This window comes from Nicotiana tomentosiformis, chromosome 12 (genome assembly GCF_000390325.3).
Source record: "Nicotiana tomentosiformis chromosome 12, ASM39032v3, whole genome shotgun sequence".
Lineage (NCBI taxonomy): Eukaryota > Viridiplantae > Streptophyta > Magnoliopsida > Solanales > Solanaceae > Nicotiana > Nicotiana tomentosiformis.
This window is the reverse complement of record NC_090823.1, coordinates 129,982,703-129,998,284: the sequence shown is the minus strand read 5'-3', so window position 1 is coordinate 129,998,284 and position 15,582 is coordinate 129,982,703. Positions and strand designations below refer to the sequence as shown.

The 15,582-nt window shown below is 37.0% G+C and overlaps 2 protein-coding genes and 1 long non-coding RNA gene across 5 annotated transcripts; 1 reads left to right on the top strand and 2 right to left on the bottom strand.

Annotated features, from left to right (window-relative positions):
• Positions 1–440: 440 nt before the first annotated feature.
• On the bottom strand, positions 441–2,626 carry LOC108948788 (uncharacterized). The gene is made up of 2 exons (XR_001973564.3): positions 2,490–2,626; positions 441–855 (listed from the first exon to the last, which is right to left on the bottom strand). It is a non-coding gene; the product is annotated as an uncharacterized lncRNA (long non-coding RNA).
• LOC104117787 (uncharacterized) lies at positions 2,075–8,589 on the top strand. Its single transcript, XM_018778110.3, has 11 exons — positions 2,075–2,750; positions 2,867–3,016; positions 3,116–3,271; positions 3,521–3,562; positions 3,696–3,740; positions 3,891–3,926; positions 4,232–4,276; positions 5,328–5,429; positions 6,622–6,921; positions 7,139–7,500; positions 7,588–8,589. The coding sequence occupies exons 1-11, from the start codon at positions 2,108–2,110 to the stop codon at positions 8,251–8,253; spliced, it is 2,547 nt and encodes an 848-aa protein (XP_018633626.2). The 5' UTR covers positions 2,075–2,107; the 3' UTR covers positions 8,254–8,589.
• Positions 8,590–9,172: 583 nt separating this feature from the next.
• On the bottom strand, positions 9,173–14,247 carry LOC104117777 (uncharacterized). 3 transcript variants are annotated; one of them, XM_033661676.2, is made up of 5 exons: positions 13,876–14,247; positions 12,987–13,776; positions 10,397–11,883; positions 9,743–9,803; positions 9,173–9,650 (listed from the first exon to the last, which is right to left on the bottom strand). In XM_033661676.2, the coding sequence occupies exons 2-4, from the start codon at positions 13,639–13,641 to the stop codon at positions 9,744–9,746; spliced, it is 2,202 nt and encodes a 733-aa protein (XP_033517567.1). In that variant the 5' UTR covers positions 13,642–13,776; positions 13,876–14,247; the 3' UTR covers positions 9,173–9,650; position 9,743. The 3 variants fall into 3 exon arrangements, with proteins under 3 accessions (XP_033517567.1, XP_009627170.1, XP_070048325.1); XM_009628875.4 differs by having other exon boundaries at positions 13,896–14,247; XM_070192224.1 differs by having other exon boundaries at positions 14,110–14,245.
• Between the last annotated feature and the right edge of the window lie 1,335 nt (positions 14,248–15,582).

Below are 15,582 nucleotides of genomic sequence, written 5' to 3'. Positions count from 1 at the left end.
TCGAATTCCACCGGTGCAAGATTATACTAATATAATCTTGTAAGTTGCAATCATAAAGGATAATATTTTATCAGACGAGAAGAGTAATTAGATCATTGTGAGGTTAAACCAGTATCGTCTAGAGAGGGTAATATGTAGGCAAACCTTACCCTAAACTTGAGAAGGTAGATAGAGAGAGGTTGTTATCGGTAAACCCTCGACTCAAAGAAAGATGAAAAAAGAACGGTAGCAACACGTAATAACACCAGCTATCAAGTTATAAGAACATCGAAGCGAAATCAGTAACAAGTTATTATTCTAAGACAATAAGATGAAAATGCAAGAAAGACTTATGATTCAAGCAGGACAAAAAATAAAAGAATTTCTACTGGAGTAGCAATTCTAGTGTACTATAAAGTCAAGAGGCAAAAGAGAGATGCTTTGGTGATAGCAGCAAGAAGGGAACAAATGACTAGAGGTCTTGCTTCAAAGAGAAAGGAGATTACCCTTGAGTTTTGCATGACAAAAGTGTAAAGAAAATGAACATGGACCTAACTCATCCCCAACAAGTAGCTCGTGATGCGAGGATTGTCGGAGACAACATCTCATATCTTCAACCAATATAGAACACTTAACAATGTTGAAGAAAAAATTTAAAAAATAGAAAGTATACCATCACGATTGTCATATGATCAGGAAACGAGTTTGAGCCGTGGAAACAGCCTCTTGCAGAAATACAAGGTAAGACTGCGTATATATGATAAGACCCTTGTGGTAACTCCCTTCCCTGAACTCCGCGCATAGCGAAAACTTAGTGCACCGGACTGTCCTTTTTTTTTTTATACCATCACGATTGTCGAAGTCAACCCCTCATATCTTCAACCAATGTAGAACACTTAACAATGTTAGAAGATAAAATTAAGTAAATAAAAAGTATACCATCTTTAACAGCTTAAACGTGTAGGTGAGATTGTCACACAATTCAATATGATATAATAGCAGGCAGACGTCTCACGTTCAAATCTCACCGCCACCCATTATCACAAAAAAAATTCACGTGATGAAAGCGTGTGTTTAAGCCATAAGTAATACGCTCTTTAACAACTTAAACTTTTAGATAAATAGCCACGCAGTGTCACAAAAAAAGAAGTCATGCGAGCTTTTCGTCTGCACGAGGAATCTTTCAGTGAAAAACTATAAGGCATTCTGATAATTTCCATTGTATTCAACGTACTTTTTTGCTTTTCTTCGTCAAAAGTTAATTAGGCGACAAGTATTTTCGTGATTTTGTCCAACACCTATTATCGGATTTAACTTATATGCAATGACAATATGTATAAAGTTATACTATCATTTCACCTAAAATCTATTGTAAGAGGTACCTGACAATATATGAAAAGTTTACATAATCATGTCCTCAAACCCGTGGTAAGAGATCACCTGTTTTACTTTCATATCACCAATTTCACCTAGAGTTTTAACTTAAGTGCACTGACGGCATAAGACTTTTTTCCTACACCATCAAGGCCAAAGTAACATACAACATGTAACGGACTATAATAACACTTAACAATATTTATCAACTTAGAAATAAAGTAATCACTTGGAGTAATAGATTAAAGTACATTGATAGTGTTAAACTAAATTTCTGGTGTATGAGCTAAATTCAGCTCACTTATTATGAACAATTATTAGCAGAGGCGGACCTATGCAATAGGCAGGTAGAGGGGTCACCGACACCCGTAAAGTTCGACAAAAATTTCATATATACATGTATATGTTTTTAGGAACTAGTGATATATTAATAGGGGTTTACCTTATATACAAAACAGATTTTAGTTTAATCAAAAAGTACATCAACGACCTTCAAATCTTGGGTCCGCCTCTGACTATTAGTAACTATTTTTTAGGTGATATGATAGAATAAAAGTTATTTTACACCACCATGAGTGTAGAAACATTAGATTCTTTAATACTTTGGGTATTAGAAAGGCATTACACATGCACAAGTAGAGGTTTGTGAACAAATATTTCTCAAGAATATGCCCCTCCTAGCAGTATAAATTAAAGCCATTGGTGACTGGTGAGTGGCATCAAACATAATCTGCAGTTATAACAAGTAGTGAGAATGGAGCCTTTAGGTGGGCTGAGCAAAAGAGGAAAACAAGAAATTCAACCACAGATTTCGGTACTAGGAATGGAATTGGGACGACCTTCCGATGAGGAAGAAAAGGAGAAAAAAAGAATTAAAGATCAATTATTTCAAGCCTGCATGGAGAATAGGTGGACAGGAGTTAAGCAACTGTACATCAACGACAAGTTTGCCCAAGAATCCAAACTCACTAAATCTGAGGATACTGTTCTTCACTTAGCTATCTCTTCTTACCATCCACATCGAGATGACTCTTTACAGAAAACTCATCTTGATTGTATTAAGGATATGGTAGTTAAAATACCAAAGGAAAATCGATTGTGTATCTTAAAACAGAAGAATGAAAAAGGGAACACACCTCTTCACCTTGCAGCAGAACTCGGAAGTGTCTCCATAATTGCGTGTTTGGTAAACCCACAAGAACCTGAACTCATCTGGGAGACCAATTCAAAAGGTGAAACCCCTTTATTCGTTGCTGCTTATCGTGGCAGGCTAGATGCTTTTCTCTACCTACATGAGTGTTGTCAAAATGAAAAGAGCGGAAAAGATCCAATTGTACTTTGCAGGAGGGGAGATGGGGATAACATTCTACACGCAGCTATCTCTGGCGAGTACTTTAGTAAGAGCCAAATCCCCTTTTCTTGTTAATTATCAAACATTTTGTTACATAAGTTTGCATACAATGTCTTCTTTCTTGTGGGATAGTGATATTAACAACTTAATTTCTTGTAACAGAGTTGGCTTTTCAGATAATAAAGCGCTATGAGCTACTTGTCAACCGTTTAAACTCAGAGGGCATGTCTCCTCTACACTTTCTATCTAGGATGCCTCAAGTATTCAAAAGTGGAAGCCATTTTCGGTACATAGATAGCATTATCTACTACTGTAAGTATCTATAGTCTTTTTGGTCAAAAAGTGGCATAGATAAGCCCTTTTAACAAGGATTTAAATGCACCGACACATATCGGGGTTCTTTTTGTCCAGGCATAACTGTCGAAGAGCTAAAGATAGAGAAATATAAAACTGAAGGCATAGAAGACACATATCGTAGACTCCCAGATAACTGGAAACTCCCAGATAACTACCAAACACTGGTGGACTTCTTGGAACTACTTTGGAATGGGACTGCAAATTTTCTTGGTGGGTAGATTTACCGCACATGATCAATGTCTTATATTTAATCTATATCGTACATTATACTTGTACAAAAATTGTTAGGGAGGAAATGCCAAACACTCAAATCAAAACGAGAATGGTTCACTTGCTTTTGGGGTTTCACTAAACCAATCTCCTTTTGAAAATGCACTAACAAAGTGTTTGATAGACTGTTGTTGGCACTTTCTACCTAAGAATTTTACATTACCAAGACTGATTCTCTTCTCTATCTAGATTACATTAAGGAAATCTGGAAGCAAGCAAACAAGTCTAAAGGTAAGTGATTACATTACCAATCTCTTTTTGAAAATGAACTAACCAAATGGTTCGAGCGCCTCAGGAGAGTCCTGTTGGCATTCTGTACCTAAGAATTTTACATTGTCAAAGACTAATTCTCATTTCTATCCAGCTCCTACTGAAGAAACTAATGAGAAGCGAGATAAGAAGTCTACAGGTACGTGACTATGTAATAAACTTTTCAGGTTATATGGACTTAACCAGGTTACTTAAGCGGCTAGAATACAGAAACTATGATATATAATATATTTTCATGAGGAAAACTCATACTAGTACTAACTTATTTTTCTTTTTTCTTCGCACCAAGGCAATCAAGATGATCCTGAGAATCCCCCAATTCCAGGTGAATGCATACACATGTATACACTGCAGTTGAAGCTAAATGTTACCCTTAACTATGATAATAACTAAATACAAATCATCAGAATATGCATACAACAAATAATCAAGAAGATAAGGTGCATTTGATTACGCAGGAACCTTCCAGTTTATTAACTCATTATATCAAAATTAGGAAGTAGACCAATCTCTTTTGGAAAATGAACTAACCAAATGATTTGAGCATCTCATCAGGAGTGTGTTGTTGACACTTTGTACCTAAGAATTTTACACATTCAAAGACTGATTTGATTTGATTCTCTATTCCAGTAACTACTGGAGTAACTAATGTGAATCAAGACAAGAAGTCTCCAGGTATGTGATTACGTACAAACCTTTCAGGTTATGTCAACTTAAGCAGGTTACTTAAGAGGCAAGAAATCTATGGTATATGATTTTTATCACGGGGATAACTCTTATTAGTATTAACGTATTTTCCGACACCAAGGCCATCAAAATGATCCCAAGAATCCTCCAATTCAAGGTAAATACGAACACTTGTACATGTAGCATGGTTGAAAATAAATATGACCTCCAACTACAATGATTAGATGTAATTCCTCTAAACATACATGCACAAAGTATCAAAAAGATATAATGTGGCATTTTCAAAAGCATGATATGGTAAATTATTCTATGTCATGAGAAAACTTAAAGCTTTATTAATAGCTGCTCTTTACGAGCACCGATGTGTGCCGTAACTAGTGAGGTACACACCCTTAAAGGTTTGATCATAATCACACTTAAGCCATCACTTAAAGATCCATCAGACCACATTTGACAAGTTTTGAAATTGAGACTAGATATTTGGCAGACAGATATAAATATATTTGTGAAAATAATTTTTATTTGTTTTCTAAAGTAACTCAAGAGATCAGACATATTCAACTTTAAAGCAAGTCCTAATAGAAGTTATGTTCATTTCTCTCTGTCTTCCCTATTTTGGAAGCGTTGGGTGGTGTTTGTCAAACAAATTGAGGAGCCGGAGTAAATCCACCATGAATTAGAATGAACATCTATTGGAAAAATAAAAATCTATTATTAAATGGATTAGTAGCACACTAATTAAAACAAGAAGAGTGTATGTATGTATGTGTGTTACTTCTTGAGCCTCTTCATATGGTTACACCAATAATTCTTTACATGCCATTTTCAAAATATATTTCCTTCAACTTTTCTTTTAGAAAAGCTTTTCGTTGCTTATTCTGTTTTAGAGTATTCTTTAGCTTCCAATAATTGAAATCAAAGCATTGAACTAACTTATTTCCAATTTATGTGAACATTTTCTAGGTGAAGAGCAATGATAAAAAAAATGCAAGAAATTCTCCAACATATTTGTGCTAACAACTAATCTCTGGAATTTCAGCTGAAGGGAAGAGAAATGGCAACTTATTTCCAGCCAATTACACCACCTTTATCAATTTCGTCAAATTACTAATGAAGATTTTGCTAATCGTAATTGGTATTGGTAAGATTTTCTTAAAACATTTCTCTTCAATCATGCATACATTTCGTAAGAAAGAACGTGGTTTTTTAGCCCCCCCCCCCCCTCAAAAACCTTTTTTTAAATAACCGTGGTGTTCGAGCCAGCCAGTGTGCGCCCGCTCCTTTAAAGGGCGGCGGCTTGAAAGCTTACCTTATTATTAGAGAAAGGTTTGGAACTCTAACCAACGTTTTGGATTTTGGAGTTTTCGCCCCAACCTAGGCTGAAGAGCGTGAAGCGGGGAAAAGCGACAAGCCCCTTTTCGCTTAAAGCGAGAAGCGAAGCACTCGCTTTTTTGAAGTGAAGCGGAATTTTAAAAAAAATATTAAAATAAATACTGCACAGACAATACATGTAACTGTAAGAAAAAATGGGCAGCATTTCAACTTTTTTCACTCAAACAGTGCAACAAAATGAAGAAGAATGAGAAAGAAGAACTGAAGGGAAAAAAAAAATTCGCTAGCATTTCGCTGCTATTTGGACGCTGAAACAGTGAAAGAAAAAAAAAGGGAGGAAATCACATACGTGGGACCAAACTTGATGATTTTGAAGTTGAAAAGTGTAGAAAACTTAAACCCTAGGTCGCCTCTTTCTTTCTCTGTTGCTGCTGCTCGATAGTGTTTTGAAAAAAGACAGCTTTTTTAATTAAATACGTTGGCAGCTCAGTTATAAAGAGAAGCGCTCGCTTCTTACGCTTCATCGCTTCTGCTTTTTCAGGGGAAGCGAGCGCTTTTGTAAATCTGCTACGCTTCAGCTACCAGAAGCACCAGATACCTCGCCTCGCTTCGCTTCTCGCTTTAAGCGAGGAAGTGCTCGCTTTTTACAACCCTGAGGCCAGCTTACACGCACCTCGACTAAATCCACGGGATACCTGCTACCTCCCACCAGCAACAAATACCAGGTAATTCTGTCCATCAAAACTTGGACATATGAAAAGAAATCACTCAGTATTTTTTGCCTCCGCTGGGAACTGAACCCGAGACTTCATGATTCTTAACTCACTTCATTGACCACTATCCTTGGGTGCAAAGCCTGGACCCTTAAAAATGATTCTTCAGCAATCCTATCCTTTTTCACATTTTAAATTTGTTTATGAATCTTTAACAAGTAAGCCTTTTCTTTTCCGTTCTTTTCTTTCCACATCATGCCATAAGGTCTCAAATCTTGTTGCATGCAGGACTCCAAAGGATAAAGAAATTAGAGGTAAAGAAGAAGCACCATCAATGGGCAGTTAAAATTATGAAGTTGATGATTGAGAAAGAAGAAAGTTACAAATTCTATGAAAATACTGGGGAGAAGCCTGAAGATAAGGACCTCTATGATCAAGGCCTCTATAAGCAAATTGGAAAACCTCCTCCAGCACCCCCTCCAACAGATATTAATTTAGAAAAAGCAGAAGAACCTAGTAAAATTTCACAGATCAAGCAACCAGCAACCTCAAGCACAGATAACAAAAAGAAAGATGATATCAAGTCTGGTAAAGAATCTCTCGTCTCTTTCTGGTCATACTTGTGTGGCACTGAAAACTTTTGTTCTGTGTCATCAAGATTCTGCAATTTTAAAAACACAAAATCTATCACGCAAAATGCTGTAAATTTTGTTCTAATATTCCAAGTTAGGATCAATTTTCTTTGAAGCTATATGTTCCCTAAAAGCAACTAATAACTATAGTTCTTTTATTTTATTTTTTTGAGGGGTAGATGAACTGGTAACTATAGGTCTAAATACAGAGTTGTCAAAGACCAAGGCGACACCCCTATTGGTGGCATCAAAGATGGGTATCGTAGAGATGGTGAAGGAGATCCTTGAAAAGTTCCCAATAGCCATTCAAGATACGGATTCTGACGAGAAGAATATCTTGCTTTTGGCAGTAGAGCATAGGCAAACAGCCGTCTATAACTGGTTAATAGGACAAAAGTATCCAGAGTGCGTGTTTTATCATGTGGACAAACAAGAAAACAATGCCGTACACTTAGCTGCATTGTTTCAGAAGAACGAGTTGTGGCGCATCCCTGGTACTGCGTTACAGTTGCAAGGCGAAAGGAAGTGGTACAAGGTAAGAGATCTCTAACAACCATCCTTTTTTATATCAGTAAGGATTAAACTTAGATATGTTGAAAGAATTTTACCCATCATAATGCAGTATGTAAAGCACACTTTGCCAAAACAATCATATGTCCGTTATAATAAAAAAGGTCAGACACCAAGAGAGATCTTCAGAGAGACGCATGCAAAGTTACTCAAAGATGGCACTGAGTGGCTTGTCACAACCTCAAATTCGTTCTCTGTCGTTGCAGCACTGATTGCTACAGTTGCATTTGCTACAGCTTCTGCAGTCCCAGGTGGAGCCGATGATTCTGGCCGTCCATACCTTGAAAGTCAACCTGCTTTTTCAGTATTTTCTATCTCATCACTTGTTTCTCTTTGCTTCTCTGTCACGGCCCTGGTGTTTTTTCTAGCTATCCTCACATCTCGATGCCAACACAGTGATTTCGAGAAAGACTTGCCAAGAAAGTTGCTCCTAGGATTAACTTCGCTTTTTGCATCAATAACTGCTATCTTGGTCTCATTCTGCGCTGCACATTTCTTTGTCCTCCAGGATAACTTAAGGAGAGCAGCATTTCCAATATACGGGGTGACATGCATACCTGTGGTGTTTTTTGCATTTAATCAATTCCCTCTCTATTTTGATCTCATAAGGTCATACATCCAACAGCTACCACTTCGTAGCTATAAGGTGTTTTATACCGAGTCCTCAGGCGCAAGTAGCTCAGATCAGAAGAATGAAGGTAAAGAGAAGGATGATTGAAACAGGTAGAGATTATGACAAGAGGTGAGCGTTTACTTTAGTTTTCCAAATAAGACTGGAATTCCAGGAAAGGTTTCCCTTCGCTGAGAGGAGGCGAGGTGGAGATATCATTTTTCTGTGTTTCCTGAATAAACTTGTACTCTCTTAAGAGTTACATGGTTTTCATATACGTTGTTTCTGTACTAAAGCTAGTTAAAATGCTTTTTGATCCCTTAATTTATATGAGCTTGAGGGAATCTTTGGGAACTCACCATGTCTAGATAGCGCAAAACAATGTATGTTCCTGTTTGTAATCCTTATTCGGAAGAAGAAAAGGCTCAGCTTTTCAAGGTTCAATTTTCATTCACTTATGAGTAAATCCAAATTAAAAGATTACTCTTAGGCTACCTCGCTCAAACTTTAACCAAATATGGATAAGAAATCAATGTTCTTCTTCAGTAAACTTTAGAACCCAAGCAAATTCCACTAAGAAAAAGGAGAGGACAAGATATTCAGCAGACCCTAATAAAGACACAGGAGTTTAAATAGAAAAAGGAATGTTGCAACAACTAGCCTATGCAAAAATAGAAGCCGAACATGCTAAGAGCGACTAGTCTGCCAAGCTGCTGTGGTTCCTCAAAAGTATTACTCTTTAACCAGATTCTTTTAAATTGTGGTCTTTGTCTCATAATATGTTAACCACTGCTAACAGATCGTTGAACCTGTGGTATAGTCGATGAATAAAGCATATGGAACAATAGAACACACACACACACACACACACATCATATATGTGTGTGTGTATATATGTATGTATGTATATATATATATATATAAAGAGAGAGAGAGAGAGAGAGGATGCATTTTTTCCTACTCAAGCAGTAACTTGGGTCATTTGTGAAATGGCTGTGTTTTGGAGACGAATTATTAGGTAAAGTACTTATTCAACATGTCCACTAATATATTATTAGAAAGAAAACATAAAACTTTTTGTACAAGTAGCTAACATTCAATGCCTTACTATCTAATGATCCACAAAAGATGGAAGAAACAGCAGAGGTTTAACAACAGGGACCTTACATCTGAACACTGGGTAGAGGTCAATAAATAGCAGAGTGATAAGTTGTTACCAGCAGTGAAAAGATAACAATTGTTGTGCCTTCTTACTCATAATCTTCCATATTATCCAATAGAGGATCAATCCCAGTTTGTCCTCAGCGGTTGCACATTAATACCGTCAGCTGCATGCTTTAAAGAGGTCATTTGCCCAGCAAAACTTGTTCTCAAATAACTGCACAACATCTCTTCAGAAAACAATATGGGGCATTAATTGGATTGTCTTCCTCGGATAGGAGCAACTGTGATGGAAGATCCAAGGCACAGTATTAGGAACTCCAAGCTCAGAACCATTTGAACCCCTGTATTTTGTTTATCGGTAAATTCACAGTTCAAAGTTTTATGATGTCACAAGGGGAAAAATTATAGTAATCGTCATGTAGATTTACCATACCTCAAGAGCTTTGTTGCATTCCTACAGAAACACTTCGAGAACGCCTTTTCTTTGACATGCCCTGAAACACAACTTTCATACCATTACTTCTTTGCTCAAGGAACAGATGATGCAAGAACAGCATGGTGATTACACTTAAAATTTGAAAAAGAACAGCATAGATAAGGTCAAAAAACAACTCTCAAGGTACTATGTAAACTAAAGAAAAAACAAGCAATTTGTCCTGAGCACCAAACTTTTGGAAGTACCATTCAAATTCCACAAAGATGAACAGATCAACTTTCTTTCTTTTTTTCTTTTTGTAGGGCCTAAATTGTAGGATGACAGCACTAAATGAGTGCTTATCTCGCGTCATCAAGACACCAACAACAAACAAGGTCAATTTTTAGAATAGGTGGATCATAGGTGGACGCAGAAAAGCAATTTGGAGTGATCATAGGTGGACAATCAAGTGGTCAACACAAAATAACCACAAAGCCAGGCCCAAGAAAATGTCAAGCAGAGGCCACAAATAAACAATCACACGATGACTTGTTGACATTCATTTATAAATAACAATTCCGCGACAATACAAGACAATATTAATTAAAAGAAATATGTATAAACTTATTAATAATCACAACAACAATATATTTGAACATGCTAGTCTCATACCTTAGAGGACGGCAGGGGCAAGGAAGCCTGTCGTACAGCCTTCTCAGGTTCATTAAGCTGCCGAATCTCTTGAAGTTGGTATGCTATATCCTTCAGAAGCTTTAACTGCATCTTTTCTCTTTCTCTATGCTCTGAAGTCAAGTCAAGTTTCTCTCTTCCCTCTTGCACAATCTTTAACCTCTCACGAAGCCGTCCCACTTCAGTTTCAATTTTCAGTCTTTCATTGTCTACTGAGGACATGGGATTTCGCCGCAAATCACATAGCAAAGGTTTACCACGTGGCCCCACTGGTGGAAGCCCACAAGACGTGTCTGCACTGCTTTTAAGATCCACTTGAGTATACAACGTGCTAGTACTTGGACGATCTCTAATTACATTAATCCTCTGTGCAGGAGAAGCTTCAGTAGGGACACTAGTTTTTCCAGAAAATTCTAATGCACTATTCGTAGATTCACCACTATTGACTTCGTTGCAAAAGTTGGATCCATCAACAATGACATGAACATCATAAACATGAGGTTCTTTATCCAAGGTCAAATTACACGGACATTTTAATCCATGATATCCATCTGTCTCATGATACTTCAAACACTTGTCTTTTCCAGAAACATTAATACAAGCTCTTTCACAGGTTTCTGTATATGGATTTTCTTTTAGCACTTCCTCTCCAAGCGAAATGGCATGATCAGGAAGCTTCTGGTTTACATCAGAGGTGTTAACCATAAGCACCATCTCTTTCTCCTGAAATTCTTGGCTGCTATAAGAATGCTCTCTTAGGTCAACTTGCTTTTGGGAGCTGGCATCTTTATTCTGTTTTTGTATTGGTGCCTTTCCCCCCAAAGCAGTATAACTTTTATTATCAACAGAAATTACCTCCACGGAATTCCTGTTTTCTGCCTCAAACGATGTACTAATCTGATGAAGCATAAGAACTGGATCCTCAGTAGGATCGGATGAAGCATCAGCACGTCTTAGAGCATCCGCTAAAATCCCACTATCAACTATTGATTCCTCATTTCCAAGATAAGACATCTGCCTATACACTTCAAGTTCCTTCTCCAAAAAGTGTTTCTCCCTCTCTGTCCGCACCAGGATCTCCGTTAGAACGTTCATTTCCTCTGCTTCATAAGCAGATTTCTCTTCAATTAATCTATGGTATTGCCGGGCGTCCATTTCAATAGATGCCTTCTCCTCTTGTAGACGTAAGATCATAGCCATAGCCTCATCTGCGGCCGATGCGGCAGCATTTCTTTCCTTCTCAAGCTCAAGGGAAAGAGCAGCTCGAGCTTCTTGTTCGTGTTCTAAGGCTCGTTCCAAAAGTCTTAATCTTTTTTTCTCATCGAAGTTGGAACCGAGTTCCCCATTATGTCTCAGTTCTTCAACGGATGCAAAGTTCTTTCCGATGTGCTCAACTTCATCAGGAAATCCATTCAATTCAAAGCTGTCTCTCTCACCCAATCTCATAACAAGTGGAGGGTGGCAACCATCTGTATTCACCGTAAAGAGAAGCATTTAGTTTCATACATATTAGAAAACCAAGGCTTTAATGCTAGTAAAATAAGGGAGGCTACAAATTGTGGAAATTAAAATTTTGAAAATATTTAATTTGAGGTATCTTCTTTTAAGCCCCAACTAGTCTGGGTTGAAGCTTAGGTTGTTGCAAAAGTAGTAACTGATTCTGCTCAAACATATTGAATATTACCAAAAATTTCTTCCTTTTGTTTTATCCATAACGAATTGTACCAAAAATATCTTCGGCATAAGAGGCAAAATACTCGCTTGAAATCATTTGATTGATAGTAAAAAAAACCATTTCTTGACACCATTTACACCCAAAAAGGGCTGTTTAAATTACGTAACTATACGGTATCTTTCAACATTTTGTTTTGGAAATAAAAAGGCAGACACATGTTCTAAGTCAACCAACATGTCTCCAGATTTTCTTCCCTTATCAGCGGAATAAGGGCTCATATAGTGACATTCAGGAATATTAGAATGCAACCATAACAGCCAGAGGCGGATCTAGAATTTCAAGAGGATGGGTGTCCTATTGTGAAGAGGTGGATCTAGAATTTACATTTGACGTGTTTGACTTTAGTCTCTTACCATGAACCCACTACACTTTTGAAATTATAGGTTCAAAATTATATTTTTTCTAAGTCTTTTTAGTGATTTTCACGCGTATATCTATACTCCGTGCTGAAAAGAAGACCGTCCGAAGTGGGATTTGAACCGTTAATTTTACTCGTAGAGGTGCACCCAATAATTATTGTACTATAGGAGTCTTTGAGCATGGGTGCACACACATATATTAAAGTAATTTTGAAGAAATATAACATTATTATACATGGTTTAAAGAGAGCAGTATGGGTTCACGTGAACCCATATCCTAAGACCTAGATACGTCCCTGATAACAACAACAACAACTACTACTACAACTCAATCTCAAGCTAGTCCCGTGCAGCTAAGGATGCAATAATAAGCTGAAAGTACACAGAAAATCAGTGACTAAACATCAAACATACAAAGGAGAGCATTAGCATCTCTAAAATCAAAAATACATTGTGTCATCTTCAATCAATCATTTACCTTCTTTATTAATACTAGGCGGAGATGGAGGATCAAGCGGAAACTCTTCACATGGAGGATCATATGATGAAACTGATGAAAATCTCCCAAAATCAACAGCTGCTTTACGCCTTCTTCGACGAATCCCTCCTCTTTGTTTCAGATTCATCACCCCTTTCCCCTTTATCCCAAGCCTTCCTCCACTCGCACCCAATGGATTCACTGCCCCAAATTCATTCCTTGGACTTAACTCAATCCTAGCAATATTATTATGTGACTTTCTTGCATCTGATACTGAACTACATGAAGCCTCATCGCCCATTTCAAGATACTTATTAGGACTATTCTCCCTTTCACCAATTAATCTCCAATTCAAATTACAATTCTGGTCCTTTCCCCACATGGTATCATTAAAAGGGAAATTTGCTTTTACAGAAAGTTGAACATTAGACACTTTCTCAGCTGGGAAATCAATCAAAAGTCTATGAAAACATAAATTCCCATTACCAAAAAGTTCATCACAAGGACATGGCAATCTTAAACCAAAAAAACCAAGAAACTTTGATGCTAAATAAGCTACTGTTGCTGCGCAAAGCAAGAAATATGCTATAGCTAGATCAACAAAAGCTGCCACAATACCACTCAAACTCCACATATAGCTACCCTCACAAGCCATTTTTTCACCCCAAAATACTAGTAAAATTTCAAACTTTACTATTTAAGAAAAGGGTCCACCTTTTTTATGATAAACTTACAATAAAAAATGAACTTTCTCCACTTAGAGATCACCAATTGATTCCTTCAAGAAAACCTAGGCCAAACAAACCAGAAAAAATATCTCATCAAATTTTTTACCACAAAATACAAGTAAAAATTCAAACTTTACTACTAAACAAAGTAAAGGGTCCACCTTTTTACAGATAAACTTACAAAAAAATTGAACTTTCTCCCCTTAGAGATCACCAATTGATTCCTTCATGAAAATTCAAGAGCAGACCAACCAGAAAAAATATCCCATCAAATTTTTTACCCCAAAATTCTAGTAAAAAATCCAACTTTACTACTAAACAAAGTAAAGGGTCCAGTTTTTCTGAGAAACTTGCACAAAAATTGAAAGATCCCCAATTAATTCATTCAAGAAAACCCTAGAGCAAACCAATCAGAAAAAATAATCCCATAAAATTTTAGACCTTGTAATATAGTGGAAGCTGTTGTTTCTTGATTTAGGTACCTCTAATAATGAATGTTTTGAAGTAGACATAGGACTTTTCTCACATGTGAAAGTGTTGTGTACAGATTTTTATTGTTTTTCTGTAGGCTTTTACGCTGTCGTATTACGGCTTTGAGTGTTTCATTAGTCACAATTGTCAACTGAATGTAGCTTCAGCAGACACCACGTGGATTTTTCAACGTTACATTATTGTTGTCATCATTTTAGTAGTAGTACAACATAGCCAACTTCTATCCGTTTATAACTTTATATACTTTTTATATTATAAAATTTCTTGTTAAATGGTTTTGGGAAAAAAACTTTTTAGATACCTTTTTGAATTAGTAAGGTTTGTTGACATCAAAATTCAAACCATTCTAGATGTCTAAATTTCTACTACCCTCTAAGTTTGACTTCGTTTTATTTTTTGAAGTTTCCGATCTGGTGTCCGGTATCCGTATTTGGGCTCGACTAAATTCGGATTCGCGCCGGAAAGACCCACATTGGGGTTAAAGTGTTTCCTAACAAAGGCGACTCAATAACCAGAGCTCGAACCCGAAACCTCTGATTAAGGATTACTTATCACCACCACAACACTTGTTGGTGACTTCGTTTATTTTGTATATGTTTGACCAAAAAACGTAGACGTTTGATTAACCTAATTTGTATGATGAAGGGCTAAACCTAGTTAATGATAATAACTTCAAATTTATAATCGATTAACATAAATAATGCAAGAGCAGTGTTGAGAGAAGATTAAATGTGATGTACATTCAATGTTTTAAGATCATTAATGATGGGGGAATATCAAGCAATAAATAACGACAAATGGCATTAAAGTAAATACGAAGAATGATTCACCCAATATTGAATTAGGTGGATGATTCTTCTTTCTGACAATGATGAATGATAGACAAATACTAGAATGTTGTCATGCCCCGAACCTAGGGGCAAGACCGGTACCCGGTGCCTCACCTATCCTTGCGTACCAACTTGCGACTAAGGGACTCTGAACATATAATATTATAATTTGGATGTGGCCACATTGCACGACAATTTGCGAAGCAAAATATAAAATTGAACGGAAGCTAACGCTGACTAAACGTCAATATAATGCTGGGCCGATAAGGCCGTCACAACTACTATAGCTGACAAACCAATAAAATATACATAGAAGGCCTACAAGCCCAACATACTGCACTAACTGAAAGGATATGTCTACAAGTCTCTACTGATGGATGTATTGTGATCGGAACAGGGCCCCGATCTACCCATAACTTATATACATATATACACAAGATGTACACAAAACTCTAGACCCGGCAACTCTGAAGGATGTGGAGCTTACCGATAAAGCTGAACTCGGGCAACACCTACTAAGGAGGTCTACCCGTCTGTCTGTCTGAA

Coding starts and splice junctions, on each gene's coding strand:
- LOC104117777 (XM_033661676.2), bottom strand. CDS start 13,641: ATGGCTTGTGAGGGTAGCTATATGTGGAGTTTGAGTGGTATTGTGGCA. Junction 11,884..12,986: donor GCCTAGTATTAATAAAGAAG/GTAAATGATTGA, acceptor CGGTGAATACAG/ATGGTTGCCACCCTCCACTT. Junction 9,804..10,396: donor TGCCCCTGCCGTCCTCTAAG/GTATGAGACTAG, acceptor GTTGTGTTTCAG/GGCATGTCAAAGAAAAGGCG.
- LOC104117787 (XM_018778110.3), top strand. CDS start 2,108: ATGGAGCCTTTAGGTGGGCTGAGCAAAAGAGGAAAACAAGAAATTCAA. Junction 3,563..3,695: donor GCAAGCAAACAAGTCTAAAG/GTAAGTGATTAC, acceptor ATTTCTATCCAG/CTCCTACTGAAGAAACTAAT. Junction 3,741..3,890: donor GCGAGATAAGAAGTCTACAG/GTACGTGACTAT, acceptor CTTCGCACCAAG/GCAATCAAGATGATCCTGAG.